Source organism: Symphodus melops (genome assembly GCF_947650265.1).
Source record: "Symphodus melops genome assembly, chromosome: 12".
Taxonomy (NCBI): Eukaryota; Metazoa; Chordata; class Actinopteri; order Labriformes; family Labridae; genus Symphodus; species Symphodus melops.
In genome coordinates, this window is record NC_136702.1 from 5534166 (window position 1) to 5551113 (window position 16948).

At 39.8% G+C, this 16948-nt stretch overlaps 1 protein-coding gene across 1 annotated transcript in view; it reads right to left on the reverse strand.

The window, feature by feature from the left end:
- Window positions 1–1401: 1401 nt before the first annotated feature.
- klf12b (Kruppel like factor 12b) overlaps window positions 1402–16948 on the reverse strand; it is a 44859-nt gene continuing 29312 nt past the window's right edge. Inside the window, 3 exon segments of the mRNA XM_079357328.1 lie at window positions 1402–5700; window positions 6839–6996; window positions 15061–15196. Coding sequence (XP_079213454.1) covers window positions 5519–5700; window positions 6839–6996; window positions 15061–15196 — 476 coding nt within the window. The 3' untranslated portion in view covers window positions 1402–5518.

The window sequence follows — 16948 nt, forward strand, 5'->3', positions numbered from 1 at the left end:
TTGCTGGCTGACATGGACATTCATCCAGATCCAGTTATTATGAAGCAGCTTACAGGATGTACTAGGCGTTTTCTTTCAAGTGCAACCTGTTCTCCGAAACTCACGACATGCTGTGCTAAAACACAGCAGGTCTTAAAATATAGCTCTCTGCGGGTACTTGATATTAACAAAGCAGTATGATATTACACAGAGGTGTAATGTTTCCATGTTTTACATGGATGTGTGGATGCGTAAGAGAGGTTTAATGGTACCAGCTTGGTTTTAATATACAGCCAAATGTACAGTAGGTTGAAGTACGTGTGCTCAGTTAAAAGATAATTTAAAAAAAACACAAATTTAAAAGCATAATAGATGAAGGTTGGCACTTTCTATATAGCCAACTGTTTGCTGAAATAAGTGCAATAAATTAAAGAAGGCGTTACACCATAGACTGTAAGCCTTAGCCACTTATAAGAAGAAGTTAAATGATGTTAGACTATGGTCAACATGTTCATGTGTAATTACAAATTACAACCTGGACGTTTTGTTCAATGTCTTAAATGTGTTTAGTGTTTCTGTCGTTTTTAGGAAAGGCTAAAGCGGGTACCATACTCTGTAAGTATTAAGGTGGGTACGAGTGGCCCCTACTGGGTCACAGAGGAAAACCTGTAGCCGACTGTATGTTTAAGCTACTTTGTTCCTGCGGTGCAGTTAAACAAATAGAAAGTCTAAATATGTGTCGCAGGTAAACTGTGTTTATCTATTTCTGTGAATAAGTGACCGGGTTGTGGAGCAGAGTTTTACATCCCAAAAAAATGACAGGCTTCACTTCTAACTAACATGTCTGTCGCCTACCTCTTTCATTCTTCAGTTCATTCCTCTGGTGATTTTCAATGGCAACATAATGTTTTATTTTTATCTTCAATGTAAGGTCTGTTTGTAGCCTGTGTAGCCAACTAGTTACAGTTAATATGTAGGTCTATGAAGCTCTATTTTTAAGCACTTCCTTGCTCTACCACTTTAACCGTTTATCTTTCCCTACAATTATGTGTTTCAACCTCATTTTTATTAAGATATGTTTCCTTTTGTAATATTATTATTATTTTTATCAAACCTATTTTTTAACCAGGCTTCTTGCATATGGTTCAAATTCAAATAAATTGACTTGGCCTGACTTCATAAGCAGCTGAATCCGATTTTGTAAAAGATTTTCTCCTCACCCTGTCGGGAGTGTTCAAGTACTAATGTGTGCAAGCTTCTGTAGTGGACATCACCTATCATTTAAAATGGTTTCTCCAATACAGAGATAAGGTTTCTGAATGCCAGAGAATGGGAGTACAGTACTCAGATGTCTCGGCGACATCCAAACCACATACCATCCGTCTCAGTCAGAGATAGCAACTAGCTCCAAATACAAGTATGTTACATACAAAATGCAACTTTATTAACCTTCATGCCTCCATTCATATTGATATACATGTATATGTTTGAACTTATTTTAAATTTCACAGCTCCATCCATATGAAAAATACAGAGAAAAAGGCAAAACACTGACCGGATACTGAAACAACTCTTGAAGAAAAAAGAAAAAGTGTAACAGAAAAAAAAAGGACACCTGTATTTGAAGTGCTTGAAAAATATCAGGATTAAAAATCTCTTTTACAGATAAGGAAAAATCCATGAGCAGAATCTCCCTTTTGAAGCGATGCTGAGCAATATCACAATTTTTCTTCTTCTTTTTTCCGTTTTTTTTTTTTTTTTTAACCGGTAAGAATGAAAAGATCTGAATATATTTACACTACACTCACTTTACATAAATACAGGAACAACGATTACTGTACGTAATATCAGCAAACTTGAAACATAAGCATTGGCTTTACTACTTAAATGTAAAAAAAAAAAAAAACAGGAAATCAAAAGCAGATGTTAACACAGGAAGTAAGAAAAGATATTGAACCAAAAGTGTAAGAATTCATTACCAAAGGCGTCACTCTACAGCCACAGGATTCTTTGAATTTTTTCATTCCTGGGTATTCCTCATTTTCTTCCATTGAATCACTGTGTTGACTTTGTGTGATTGAGCTGAAATATCAATAGGCCTTTGTAACTCACTTTGTTTCTCTTTGAGGAAGTGACTTATTGCAAGCAAAGTAATAACGTGAGCTATAAAATAGCCGGTAAAAGTGTTATGGGAGGATGCTGCCTTTGGCACGACGGCATAAGGCTCAGTGCGAGAAAAAAAAAGAAAGAAACTGAAACATTAGAGGTCCGACTTGCATAATGTTGTCTGTGCTAAATTCCAAAGAAGAAGAAGAAAAAACATTTTCCTATTCGAAAGGTTTTAATTTGAGCACACAAGCTGAAATCTAAAGTCTGCATGAAGCAGCGGATATTACAAGTTTTGCAATATGAGGCACTATTTTATTATTATTATTAATATTATTATTATTGCATAACTTTGACCCTGGTTACCGTTACAAAATTATGCTTTAAAATGAGGAAAGAGATGCTGGAGGGACACAGACCCTGTCCTTTGGAGACACCATATTCAATGTCATTGATTTTTTTTTTCTTTTCCCAAAAAGGTGGCATATTAAGGCATGCAACATCATATACTGAACACGTAAAGTACACGTGTTGTTGATATGTGCTTGATTGATAGAATTTCTTGTCTGGGTTATAGCAAAATAGCAACACAGGGAAATCGAGTACCTTATTACGGTGGGTGTATATAAATAATTTGTCGGTTATAGCAAACACTGGTTCAGCCTTGGGAATAAAAATGATTGGATCGTGAACTTAGTTAACCACAAAGCAAAGAAAGCAAACCGTTCTACCACATCAAGTATGATCATTTACATGATGAAACACCATTAGCCCCATCTCACTGTATATCAAATTAGATAAATTACAGTCTCTGAAAAAAAGACTTTACATGTATAAATGTATTTCCTGCATCTACTAATCGAAAGCCCTATTTGTCCAATGTATATATACAGGCTGTAGAACTTTGTAATAAGTTTTTTATCTCCACTATCACATATATTACAACATTTCAAAAGATCCTTTGTACAGAAGAAAAAAGAGTTCTATGCAACGATGAAGTGCCCCTCAATAATAAAATGTTCCCATACATTATATGGAGGATAAAATAGGAGGATTATTTGTTTATAAATTGACATCTGAAATAAAATCATTTGAAAATCATACTAAGAAAACAAACAAGGTGCTGATATGCTTTTTTTTTGTTGTTGTTGCCAAAATGATATTACAACCAGGCATAATGACATCATGTGCACAAACAATATACATAAATAATGATTACATACATTACCACTCTCCATTACAGCCTAAGGACTGTCACATACAATGTGTGGAGATCACTTCCTGGGTTTGAGTGCTTCACTCAAAGAAAGGATTTCTTGTATTTGAATGTTCAGGTGTGTGTGTGTGTGTGTGTGTGTGTGTGTAAGCGTGTAAAAGTGTGCTTTCGACGGCGCTTTTATCAAAATGGAGGCCGTTTCTTTTACTGGCTTCTGTCCAATAAATGCATTTAGCAGCACTTTAAAGTGACGCGAATTGGCCTCATACTGTTGAGTTTATGTCTGACACCGCTCGAGGAGTATTAGAGATGAAACATCTGTTATTATGGCGGTAAAGAAATTCATTTAATTTAATTTATTGTCCTAATTATGGTGAAGTGAGGGGTCTCCAGGAGATAAGATATGACTGCCAGTAAATGCATTATGTGAATATATGCGTGTGAATGGTTCCTTCAATTTTCCAACTTTTTGGGGACTAGTCGGGTAGAACATTCTTTAAGATACATCTTGTCGTGGCGGTGGCATTTCAAGTGACTTTTAGAGACAAAACAAAGTCGAGTGATTTGCAGGAACTCGATGACTAACGCGTGTCAGTTAAGAGCTGTGTGCTGGAGCTTAAAAAAAACCCAAAAACAATCCTTACAGGGAATCATGGGAAACAACAAGGAGCCAGAAGTTTCTCCAATATACTGACATCAGCAAACAGAACAACGAAGAGGAGGCGCACTTTCCTTCTCCTCACTTTGTTCTGTATGTATTGCTCTTCTGTTTTATACCTCAGGTAACAAACTATCCCTGTAACACTGCAGCCAACGCTGGATTCAGCTTATGGTCTGTGCGAAAGAAAAAAAAAAAAAAAAAAGAAGAAGAACGAAAAACCACAACGCAAGTTCCTTTCATAAGTGACAAAACAGAGATGAAGAATAGAGAAAAAAAAGGAGATCTATTGGGACAGAATGAAATGACGAGTCTGTAAGGTGCCGCTCTATTTCTTTCACATACTGAAAATCTCCTCTGATTGTTTCAAAGTTCACTGTACATGAGGGGTTGTATTTTACTGAGTCAAACATAAGCAATAAGCAGGCATTTGGAAAAAAAAAATAAACAAAAACATTTTCATATTGAAAGTATTTATCCTTAAAGATTGCACTTTACTGATTGCTAATCACAGCACAAAACCCACCAAAGATTTGTTTTCTTTTATGAGAAAATGCTTTCAAGAGGCTCAACATAAAGAAATGCACTGATGAGATGTGACGTTGTCCATAAGCTGTGTGTTTTTTATGCTGGTGCGATGATATGAGTGTCCGTTTTTCATTGTCTGGAATGACGCAATGTGTTTCTCAGACTGCAGGTGTGTTGGTGAAGTTGATCCATGTTTCAGTGAATGTCTTATATTTGTATTCCGGCGATGATAAAAGGTGAAAGTCCAGCCCTCGTTTTGCTTCCATATGGCATGCCTTGGTTTTAACCGCAGGCTCCAGCAGGAAAGGAAAACCATCTGTGGTGGATTGGCGCCCTCTGCTGGTCAAAAAACAGACTTGCATGGAGGTGTGCAAGAGTATCTCGAACAGGGCCTGAAAACTTTTCCTGTTATCCATTCAAGGCCGAACTTCTTGTCTGCTCCCGCAGGAAATGTGTTCCTTATAAAGGGGTCTTTCACATTATGAATGCTTTGAAAAGCAGCTATTTGAATGAAAAGAAAAGAGACCAAAAAACAAAACAGCTGCGATTGCATTATATATCTTTTTTTTTTTTTGTCCGAAGAAAGAGTGCGAGTTCATCTTTAAAATCAAGGTAAAACATTTACAAACAGTGCTGTAAAAGACAGTTCCCTCCTCAACTCCAAACACGACAATAACAGATCCTGCCGTCTTTTCCTTCCAGCCCCAAAGAGGATCCAGAAGTGACCCTGTTTTGTGCTCCACAAGCCCTGTGCCCGTCTCCATCTTCTCTCTCCTTCTGTGTGTGTAAGTGTGTAAGTGTGTAAGTGTGTAAGTGTGTAAGTGTGTAAGTGTGTAAGTGTGTAAGTGTGTGTGTGTGTGCGTCCAGGCCAGCTGAAAAACATTCACAGGGAGATCCCGCTCCCCCGGCTGCCTGTGTGTGTGTGTGTGTGTGTGTTTGTGTGTGGGTCAGTTTCATTGCTCACTCTCTCTCTCTCTCTCTTTCGCTCTCGTTTTGATCTCTCTCTATCTCTCTCTCTCTCTCCGTCTGATTCACACCAGCATGTGTCTCCGTCGGTGCAGGGCCAAGTGGTCAGATCTGGAGAAGCTGCGGTCACAGTCTGCACACTTGAAGGGCTTCACCCCTGTGTGTTTTCTGTAATGCCTCGTCAGCTCGTCGGAGCGGGCGAACTTCCACGTGCAGCCGTCCCAGGTGCATTTGTATGGCTTTTCCCCTAGAGAGAGAGAGAGAGAGAGAGAGAGAGAGAGAGAGAACAACACAGTCAGAAGCTTGCAGAACACTTACTAGTCGCAACGATTAATGGTCCAAAAAATAATCCCAAAGATAGAAACTTTATCTGGAGGTTCACATAGTGTATCACAAGATGTTTCAAAAGATGAATTCAGCAAGATGAATAAACGATTTTTAAGACGTTTACAATCACACAATGAGAAGATAATGTTTCCTGTTACATTTAACACTTTCATAATGGAAAGGCATCATAGTTTCTATTGTTCACATTGGTCCAACAAGTTATTCAAGCATCTCTTTACTTCCTCTCTCTATTAGACCACAGCATGTGTGGTTCTTAGTCAGTCCCAAAAAAAAGGTGTTTTCTGTATTTTTGTAGTGTTCAGAGTAGCAGCCTGTTGCTGCGTGGATACACACTGAAGAGAGATTAGAACATGTTCAGCAGTTTCTCTTGATTAACTGTATGATCAACAATGTTTCCTCTCTGGGTAAGTGGCCAATAATAATGATGATCATAGCAGTGGTTTGTCATACAATGTCCTAATGGTTACAAATTAGACATGTTGAAGACGACTCTGCTCTCCTAACATAGCATCAAAATGTTCTTCTTCGTTGGATTTGACGACACCAATGTTAAAGTATAATGGACTAAGTGTGTTAAGTTGTCGACAGTCGATCAGCAGACTGTTCTGTATCAGAATAAGTTTGCAAGCTTTGATGTGTTTGGCCTGATTTTTGAGGCCGGCTTTGATGACCATTCATGGGAATCTAGTTTTTATTCTTTGCCTAATTATATTCAAGTCAAGTTAAGATTTCCATGTCTGACCTTTGTCTCAGAGTCAAGCTACTTAAAGAAAAATGTCCATTTATTGACGTTTGGTCATGTGTGAAAGTGTCTACATTATCTATATGCTCCAGAAAGTCAATTCACTTGAATTGATCTGAAGAGGCCAGGAATAAATTATTGACAGAACAATTCTTCCATATAAAATGCAATTCTTGACTTGTTTTATTGATGCTTTATCTCAAAATTGGATTTTTGAGCATGTGACTGTCATTGCTAACGTCCTAATTTTAAAAAATGTTTTACAGCTTCCAAGCCTTCACACTGATCCACTGACCTGTGTGCGTCCTCCGGTGTGCTTTTAAATGGGAGCTTTTGGTGTACACCTTATTGCAGCCCTCAAAGTCGCATCTGTGGATTCTTCTCTTTTTGGACTCAGGAGACTCTGACCTGCGGGGGCGCCGTATGCTGTCAATACTGAACGGAGACATGGAACTGCAAGAGAAGAAAACATTTTATTAGACTATGATCATGACTTTGATATATTTATTCTGAGTAGGTTTACACAATGTTCATACTAAATAGGAGGGAAAAAATCCCATATGGTCTTTATGCAAAGAATTATTTTTTTTTTTTTTAGATGAAATACCTACTTTCTTTAATGTTACACTTTGTACATTTTGAAAATTCCAGCACAACTACCATCTTTTTCCACACTCAAAATTCAACTGTATATTTAGTATTGTAAAAAAAAAAAGCCTTTGAATCATGTAATTTATATATTTTTTCTTAATTGTCAGGCTTTGGTCTAAATATTCTTTATTCGTAGGTTGTGTAAAACACTTGAATGGATGCTACGACAAAGGAGCAATGCACCATCATATATCAGGGTTTAATCATTTCCAGTATGTTGCCTTTACTTCATGTTTGCCCCTCAACATCAACTAGATTCAACGACCAGTAGTGGGTCGTAGAGCTGTTTTCAGTGGGTCATGAATGTCCGCCGAGAAAAAAAATGTGTGAAAACGTCGATTGAGCACTTCAAAAACAGGCCATTTCTTAGTTCTGCCACATGTTCTGCACTGTGTGAGGTCCAAACTGCACCATTTTTCATTCAATACATCTGTGTGTTTGAAAATTACAGGAAGTTGGTTGGGGATTTTTTTAAGCAGAAGCTGGTGGCGGTTCCTTTGAGGCTTGACCAGTTGGTAGTAACTGGTTTAAGAAACTGTAGCCCAGTAAAACCTCCTGCAGGTGCAGATTGGTACAATGTGCTATTCTTATTCTTCTAATGGTTTTTTTACAAATATTACGAAAAACACTTGTTTATCGTGTGCACAGTTATATTTTATATTTGTGTGCATGTACTAAATGTTTAGCAAGCTGTATTAAAGGCTGTGCAGCAAAACATGTTGTTCGTAGTGAAATCACAGCAAAGGCTTTCTGTTTGACTTTATGTCTTTCAAAGGGAAAGAAAACAGCTTCATTGACTATGCATGTTTGAATGCTAGTATATTAGATGCGAGTGCTTTTGTGTCCTTGTGTTAGGAGTTGTGTTTACAGCTATTGTCCAAGTGCTGATCCTGGGAAGTGTTTGGGTTGCGTAAGAGTGTTTGAGTTGTGAGATGAACTGTGCTGAGCTGAATGTTGGCAGAGAGATGTGTGAAGAGTTTGGAAAAAGTGAATTATTCTGGCTAAATAAAAGACACTAGACAATGCACATATTACATTGCATTTTAAAATAATTCCAATTATATTAACTCTAAAAAAAAAACTTAACTTTGTGTATTTAAAGAAATACAATGTAATGTAGTGTAGTTGCTCTGCCAGCAGGTGGCAGTGCAGCTCTGCTTTACAATGACTCAGAGGAGGTAAATGAGGTACGAGTTCTGCTTTTCTCATTGTTCCATGACTTGAGTCATTCAAAACGGTTTTATTTCTCTATACCGTGAGGTGAATGACTCCAGAATTTTGAACATCATCAACAAAATTTGGCACCACATTTCCTCTAACGACTAACTAATCAATATCACTCTTGAAGTTAGTTAATTAATCACTTCTTACAGTGACACCCGGCAGCAAAATGTGAGTTAGAAGTGTAAGTCTGTGTTTCGTTTGAGCGTCACATCTGTGGTTAATGTAAATGCACTCAGGCGTCACTTCTCAAATGTCACACACAAAAAAAACCTGCACACACACACACGTAGAAACTCAGGAAGCAACTAAAATAGGGCAGGGTTGTTGTGGTACATGGTCATGTCTGGTTCATGGTTTATGTCTCACCAGTGACTGTCGACTGTGAAACAGCGAGCACCTTTCAAGCAGGGATAAACACATGACTGCTGCACACACACACACACGTTAAGTCACACATTACAAACGGACAAGAAAGAGAGAGAGATACAGTAGAGACAGAAAACAAGAACATCTCTGTTTACTAGAGGGGAGGAGTAATATCTGTGGGATGTATTTAACTGTGCTGGAGCAGAGTTGCTCTTCTTTGAGGTCTCTGAGTCCCTGCTGTGGACATTGAGAAACAGGTAAGAACAGGAGGAGGGGGGGGTGAACAGCTTTAGTCATGTTAAAGGGATTTGAAAGAGGAGCAGGGGCTGCCAGACGGGCCCTCCAGTGAACCTTGTCCTCCTCTTACAACCCACATCCTGTCTCTGTGTGATCTGTCAAATGCAGAAGCAGATAAACTCACCCTATCAAGATACATACATGCAAATAATCTGAAATACAGAGGACAAAAAAACGCAAACATGAGGATCACCTGTTGATTTTGGATTAATGCCAATCTGAAGCAGAACAGGAAATGAGGACACGGGTCAGATATGAAGGGAACTTCAACTCCCCTCTCATTTCTCTCTCGCTTCCTCCCTCTAAAGTGTGTTCAGCAGTACAACATCATGCCAAAACTCTACATTTACAGACAGAAGTGTCATCATAAAACTGAAGGAGACAATGTAGACAAGCATCTAGAAGCTGTGTGTGTGTGTGTCAGCAGTGAAAAGGAGAGGCAGGATTTACAGTGGAAACACTCTGAGCTCAGACGTTCAGCAGATGAGGCGGATATTTACACTCTGACTTCATCCCTGCAGTGACTCGCTGAGTATGATATAATTTTGGAAGGTCTGAGAAAAACCGCTCTGAAAACAAAGGGGCTCGTGATGACTCATTACTCATCAAGAATTAATTCATTTAATTTACAACAACTGCTTGTCCACAGCTGACCATTATGTTGTGAATATCACTGCTCCACTTCAGAGGCTCTCGGACTGATTTCTAGTTTAAGCCACTTCGGGTAAATATTCAAATGTGAGAAAAGGATGTGACAAGTTTGTCTATAAAATCAATATAAATTTCTCATTGAGTGAACCAAGGTGACATTTTTCTGATATAACCAAGGCAATCATGACAGAATTAATTGAGGGAAATACATTTTTAGCAGCAAAATTAGAAATAAAGCAAGACTTGTTTCTGTGTTCAGTTTTACCAAAGCGAGAACATTCAGCTTTTGGCCGTTTTATGTCCCTCCAAATGGAAAATTGAGGGTTTTTGATGGATGGTCGAACAAACTCTTATCATTTTGAACTGTTATCATGCTATATAAGGGACTGAAAAAAAACTGAGATGTGATAACTCCCGAATGATAACACAGTCCTACTACACAAAATGTAACATCCAGCTTCTGTCTTTAATTTTTTCAATAATTAAGAAAACGTGTCTTGGACTCCATTGCGGTACCTTTTTAACAGCCTCTATTGTAGTACTGTTAGATTAATGAAAACAGACAACCACAAACATTTGGCAAGATTTTCTGGCAATACCTTGGTTAAGTGTTTCCTCAAAAAGATAACAGACTTTGCGCACAATTACAGTAATGGTACAGTACAGCATTACTGCCCCCCATGGTCTATTACGATGTGCAACGATACGATACATGAAACTCCTTTAAAGCTTGTAAAGGCCTTAACAACTGTGCCAATACACTACAATATGCTATACAAGACTCTTATTTTGTATGTATGGCTGCTCTTAAGTATATGGGGTGTATATTGTTTTTGCAAAGACCAAACAACAGAGTCTAAGCCTTTGACCAACATAAGCCAGCCCCTCACTGATCATACTGTGTCACTTCTGATCTATCGGTTACAGGCGACATACACACATTTTACTTTTGTCATGTCTGACAGTTTTGGTTGCCAATATCATACTCGTTTGCTGGATAAAAGACATTATTGGTCACCAGCATTAGTCGTTAGTCTCATTAAAGAAGCTACCTGCTGCCAACATTAACACAGACTGTAGAAAAAGTTTGTAAAAAATCCTCGTAGCGTACCAAGTTTTATCTGCAGCTGAAGATTTTTTTGCTTCTCTGTGGGTTGAGAGCATTTCACCACTACTGGTCTTCTGGAAGATGCTACTAGCAGTGTAGTGTTTCTATTTATATCTAACGGCTTGCTGTATGTGTAAATACACAACACAGCACTGTGTTGCTCACACTTTTTCAACTAGGGTGTTTAATCCTACACAATCAGCCACTACAGATGGACTCGTGCCATCACAAAGCATTGTTATGTGTACTGATACTCGGGATGGTAAACACAAGAGGCCAGGCGATGCGATACCATCAGGATACTTTGGTGATGATACAATATTGTGATTCCTTCCCTTTTTATAAAATGCCAATGATGTTGCCAGAGGAAAACGACCATATTTACTTCATAAGAGATGTTTGTCTGTGGTTCTTCTTGATTCAGTTTGTTCTTGCAGTCATGTGGGATCTCTTGCAGACAGGCTGAGTAACACAACCATAAGATGTCGTTTCAAGCTGCCATATTTACGTCCCTGTGACGAATCGTCTTGATAAAATGATCCCTCCTCTGTGCCATCGTCAGAGGTAGTAACAGAGGCGTTACAGAGGCGAGACGGGATCAGCCAAGCCATTGCGGGAGAACATTCACAGACTGGGACACCAACATTAAGCAATATTATGAATGTACTTACACGATGTTAGCTGAGCTTAGTTAGGGCATTTTATGGAAAAAAAAGAGTAAAGATATGTTAAAGCCAAATCAGTAAATGGTGTTAAGAAAGGGTAATTATAGCTCATGTTGATTATATCAAAAATCAGTGATACATTATTGCTATTCAAAATATTGTAAGATATTCTTTTGCATCACCCCTGCTGAACGCCCAGGTGAAGTTTGTTTATCTGAGGGGCTCAGCTGAATTACTTTCTCAATAATGTGGCAAAAAGTCAAGCTAAGTAAACACAAAGTGGTAAGGATGTACAATATGTCTTTATTACCACATCTTTGGCAATATGTACTATAGCTGTTTTGTGAGAAAGCAATTTGCTGTGTTTTCTCATGTGAGCCCAGGGGCAAAAAAAACTCAGAGACTTGAACTCTGTGTCACCACGGCAACATGGTTGTGTGTGTGTGTCACTCTCAAAGCGGCAGCAGCGGAGAGAAAGAGGAAGTGCGGCTGAGAAAGATTTCAAACAGTGCTGCTGACCTCTGTTTGGTTCCTTTGTTTTCTCCTTTTTCTTTTTTTTGTGACTTCTCTTCATCTGCGATTCAGAAGAAGAGAGACATTGCGTGTGTGTCACCTGTACAGGCGTTTCCCACCATGGAAAGACAAACACATTTTTCCAACTTCTCATAGGAAACAGGGTCACAACAAAGGACCGTTTTAACAGAGAAACAGAGCTGCACGGTTCTTAAACAGAAACAGAGGGGATTTATCAGGAAAACAGGAAATAAAGTGTGCGAGTATGTTTGTGTGTCAGTGCAACTGTGTGCTTCTGTGTGCATTGGAGGACTGCCCACTGGGCATTCCTGTACCTGTCTGAGGATACATTCCCCCTCCTGCCCTCCTTCCACCTGCTCTGCTCTGTGGCCCCCAGGTCTTTGGGGACCAGCCAGACTTCAGCAGACACAACCCCTCCAACACAAGCCCCTAGACCTTAACACACACACACACACACACACACACACGCAGACACAAAAACACACAACACACTCTTTCTATCTCTTTCGCTCTCCTTCTGTGTAACTGTCTTCCCCTCTTTCACTCGTGCTCTCCCACAATAGCCTATCCACCCGTCCCCAGGGAAACGCATGAATATGGAGGAGGCTGCCCAAGAAGCACATGACACACACACACACACACACACCCACACACACACACACTCTCCTTTCACTCATTTATTTATATATGGATACCTGGATTGGAAGCTGCAGGCACTCCCATCCTCCGCCCTAACACTCCTCTCCTCTGATGCTCTCTGGATGGAGGCTTGTGTAAATGTGGGTACTGAATTACATAAAGCTGTTCTCTCTACACTCACTGCACACACATTTTGTAAAGAAGGAGGGGATATACAGCCACACAACGGACAGATAGATTTCAAAGGAGCTCTGTCGGCTTCTGTCGCATGTGTCGTGTCAATACAGAAACCATAATCTTACACTATGTGGCCAAAAACTAGTGCGAAACTGAATAAGACTACAGACTGCTTTGTTTTTCACAGACAAACAGGCAAGTGTGTGTTCCTATTGACAATGGCTGACCTCCTTCTGGAACCAGCTGTTATGTCCACTGTGCAGAAACACGTGTGTACATAAAGTGCAAACACACTCACTAACACATACACACAAGAGGATTAATAGTTACAGACGTGCACACACACACACACACACACACACACACACACACACACACGATTTCACACACACACACACATAGGAGCACAGTTCTCCACGCAGCACAGTCTGCACTTTACACACACAGCAGTGAGTGTGTGGGCAGGCCCTGGCACGGCATTGCCAAAGCCTGGCTGGTGATTTCTCGCTGTGGTGAAAGCTCGGGCAGTGAAAGGTTGGGTCCTGCCAACCTCTGTTCTCCTCTGACCACCCGGTGCCCACGTGTGGCACTCAGGGGCACGCCTGTCCCTTTCAATAACCTGCACGGAAACCTGATTCGTCCAGTGAGTGTGTGTGTGTGTGTGTGTGTGTGTGTGTGCGTGTGTTTGAGAGAGAGAGAAAAGTGTGTGAGTGTGTGTGTTTTCCCTAGAACATGACATCCTCTACTTGTAGAACAGAACAAGCACAGCCAAAACTAGTTTCTCCCACAATGTGTTGTAAATACAGACTATATAAAATAAGTGGACCTTACTTGTAAACTACTGTTTTGAAGTCTGGATATTAGCTCTTGTCTTTTTAGAGCAATAAGTCACTCTATTTGGATAAGTTTGTTTATCAAGTGATAATTGATTGATATATAGCAATGCGAAAAAATATATAAAAACGTAAACAAGTTTCTGATTCTTGCTTGTAAAAATAAAGCTTTGCTACCTTATCATTTATAAAGGAAAAACTCTTTACTTAACTTCAAGCCAGAAGAAAGAGTGCAGGTTTAAGGCACTTCTGCATTGGGACAAGTTTGAAACCCTCTTCAACTTCTTACGCACTGTCTACAGATGTACATTGCTAGCACAACAACCCAGAGTTCCATTAGAGTAGATGTTACCACAGAAGAGAAATATACACGCACAGTAAAATGTCTTGTACATAATGTCAGCCCCGAAAGCTGAGTCATTAGCACCAAAACACAGGCCGTCTGGGATTAGCCACCATCAGCCTCAGCCTTGTTAATGCTGCTACATCATTAGCAGGATTCTTACAAAGTCCTGGAATACTTTCCTTACAGTAAGTCTAAATAAAAGTCCCGTGGGTATTAACTGGAGTCTGGCAGGGCTACTGGTTCTGACTGTTCTGGGTTTATGGCCGACAGCCAAAGGGGGAGAGGGCAGGGCAGAGCCAAGTGTTTCACTGCATCTGATTTCCTGTTTCGGATCAGGAGAGTCTAAGCTGTCGTCAACTGCAGAGGGAAGTCTTTTCATTCAACACAGATGGACCAGCACCACAGGAGTTGTGATGTCTGTAGGCCGAACATGGCATAAAGTATGTCTGAGCCATATGCAGCGGGGCATATAGATACACGCCCACGCAGATACAGCCAGTGTGGAAGAGCAGGCACAGAAGCATACAGAAATGCACTTTGCAAGGTTCCATAAAGGGTTAATATGTAAATAATGCTTGATGTGTTCAACAAAAAGCTTACAATAACTTTCTGAAAAGATTCACATTGTTTCCAAAATCTTAAATTCTCTTAATCATCATCATCATCATTGTCTGGTAAAAACTAAAATTCTCTTAAAATGTTCAGACCTCAAACTTCCCCAGTACATAAACAATGGATAATGGCATATAAACATGGAAAAAGTAATTATTGGCAGCCCAGACAGGAACACTGATGTGGACTAAAAGTTCAGCACTCTGCTCAGAAGCTTTTCAGTACATGGTCGAAGTTAATGTTAATCCAATGTAGTACCTGTCTAAAATTACATTTGAAGGATTTGCTATTTGTGTAAATGACAATTTGAATAAAGGGTAGTAGTTTAGACAGTGATTCAGGATTTTTTTTTTAGACCAGTGAAAGTCTACTGAGGACAAACAGTCACACATGTGCATAGATCATGATACTCACTCTTGTACAGCGCGGGCTATAGACAGAGCCGTGGAGCCGGTCTCGTTAACACTGTCCAAGGTCACGTTTGGCAGGTCGTCGTCGTCGCTGTCACTCTTGATCTGCCTCGGCGACAGGCCATTGCGGTCTATATGTGCTGCAATGGTGGGACACAAACACTGGAGTCAAAATGGAACATTCAGCATGTCTTATTGAGTGTGTGAATACTAGATTAACGAGTGGAAAATGTGTGTGCATTTTCTTTGTCCCCTTACACTTGCAAGTGACGGAGAACCATATTCAAAATAATGACAAACTTCAACATAAAAAGGCAACCCAGTTCGCTTCCGGATTCCCTTTCTCAGTACATCCTGATAATTAGCAGGCTAGCTTTGCCCCCCTCTCTTTGATTTCACTCATTTTGCACAGAAACTGATAAAAAAAAAGTCGAACATTTGACTGGCCAGCATGCTATCAACCTCGACCCTCTGAGCCAATGAGCAGAGAGTTCTCTGTCTCTGCAGCTACATGACAGAGACTTCCCACAAGTTGTGACAACTTCTCCCCTGGACAACTCATTGGATTTATTGCCAGAGCCTGCAGCCATTCTGTCATCTCCCTCTCCATAGACACAGGCTGCGTACATCCTGGGGAACTCAAGAGATGAGGTTAAAAAAATAAGAACCTGCCTGAGACTACTTGTCAAAATAAGGTTTCTGGAAATCCTCTGGGTCAAACGCTGATTGACTTATGTAGCATTTCAAATGAAATACAAAAAAGCCAACTTGAAAGCTGCATGGTGGAGATTTTACATACAAAAATTCTTGTTACTGACAATATAATTATTGCAGAAACTTATATTGTGTTACATTTTTGCAAATACAGTACGCCTGCTGCTTTCATGAGCTATCAGGATTTCACCTCCTCTGCCCTCTCAGCCGAGACTGTGGCCATAATGGTCCATAATAAGGGTCTACAGTTAGGAGCAGACATGGTGTTATTACTGAGGGGGAGATAGAAATGCTGTAACTCTGCGGGAGCTTTTGCTTTTAAAGGTTTCCAACAATTGTCGTGGACTAGAGAAGAAGTGCAGAGTGGTCACCAGCCTGCCTCCCCTACAGAAAACCTGTAATTAGTTAGAAATGCATAGTGTGGAGAGGAAGAGGGGGATTTTTTTTTTTTTTGGAGTGAGGGGGCACAAAGAAGGAGTGGTGGAGAGGTGGGCAGAGCACCGGATTTCTTTTCTTTCTCTCCTGTTGTTTCCAGTCAAGCCCTGTTTCCATGGCAACCTGCTGCCGGAGACAGGGAGACAGCAGTGAAAGGAGAGGGTACCCACCCTCTCTTAGCGAGGATGGCCAACCTGTGTGTGTGTTGCTGATTGGAATTGTGTGTGAATGCTTCTGTTTTTGTACGTCTGTTGAAGGTTTAAGTATGACAGAGAGTTGCAACACTGGTCACAGCAAAAAAGGCTAATATTAGCTCTTTACTGTCAAATAAAACTCGTAAAAGTGTAATAGCTTTTAAGTGACTCTCTTAGTGTCAAAAAAATATTTTTCTCCCAACTAACCAAAAGACACTAAGGTCCAGCCTTTCAAAGTGCTTAATCTGGATAAGAACTTCCCTGATTTGAAATCCACTTTTTTTTCAATGCAGGATCAGGTAATCCAACTTACTCTTTTCCCAGTTCTTCGAAAAAGAAATTAACCAGGATCAACCTTCCCCAGACTTTTTAGGATTATCAATTTCAAATTACCAGTGCTCTAAGCATGAAACATGTAATAGTCTCAGTGATGTCACTCATTCATTCTTATTTTTAAGCTAAATATTGGCGGTCACCATATTGGAAAGACATTCTTAACCCAACTTTTGATCACTTTGAAAAAAAAGACAAGGAGTTTGAGTTAAGGAA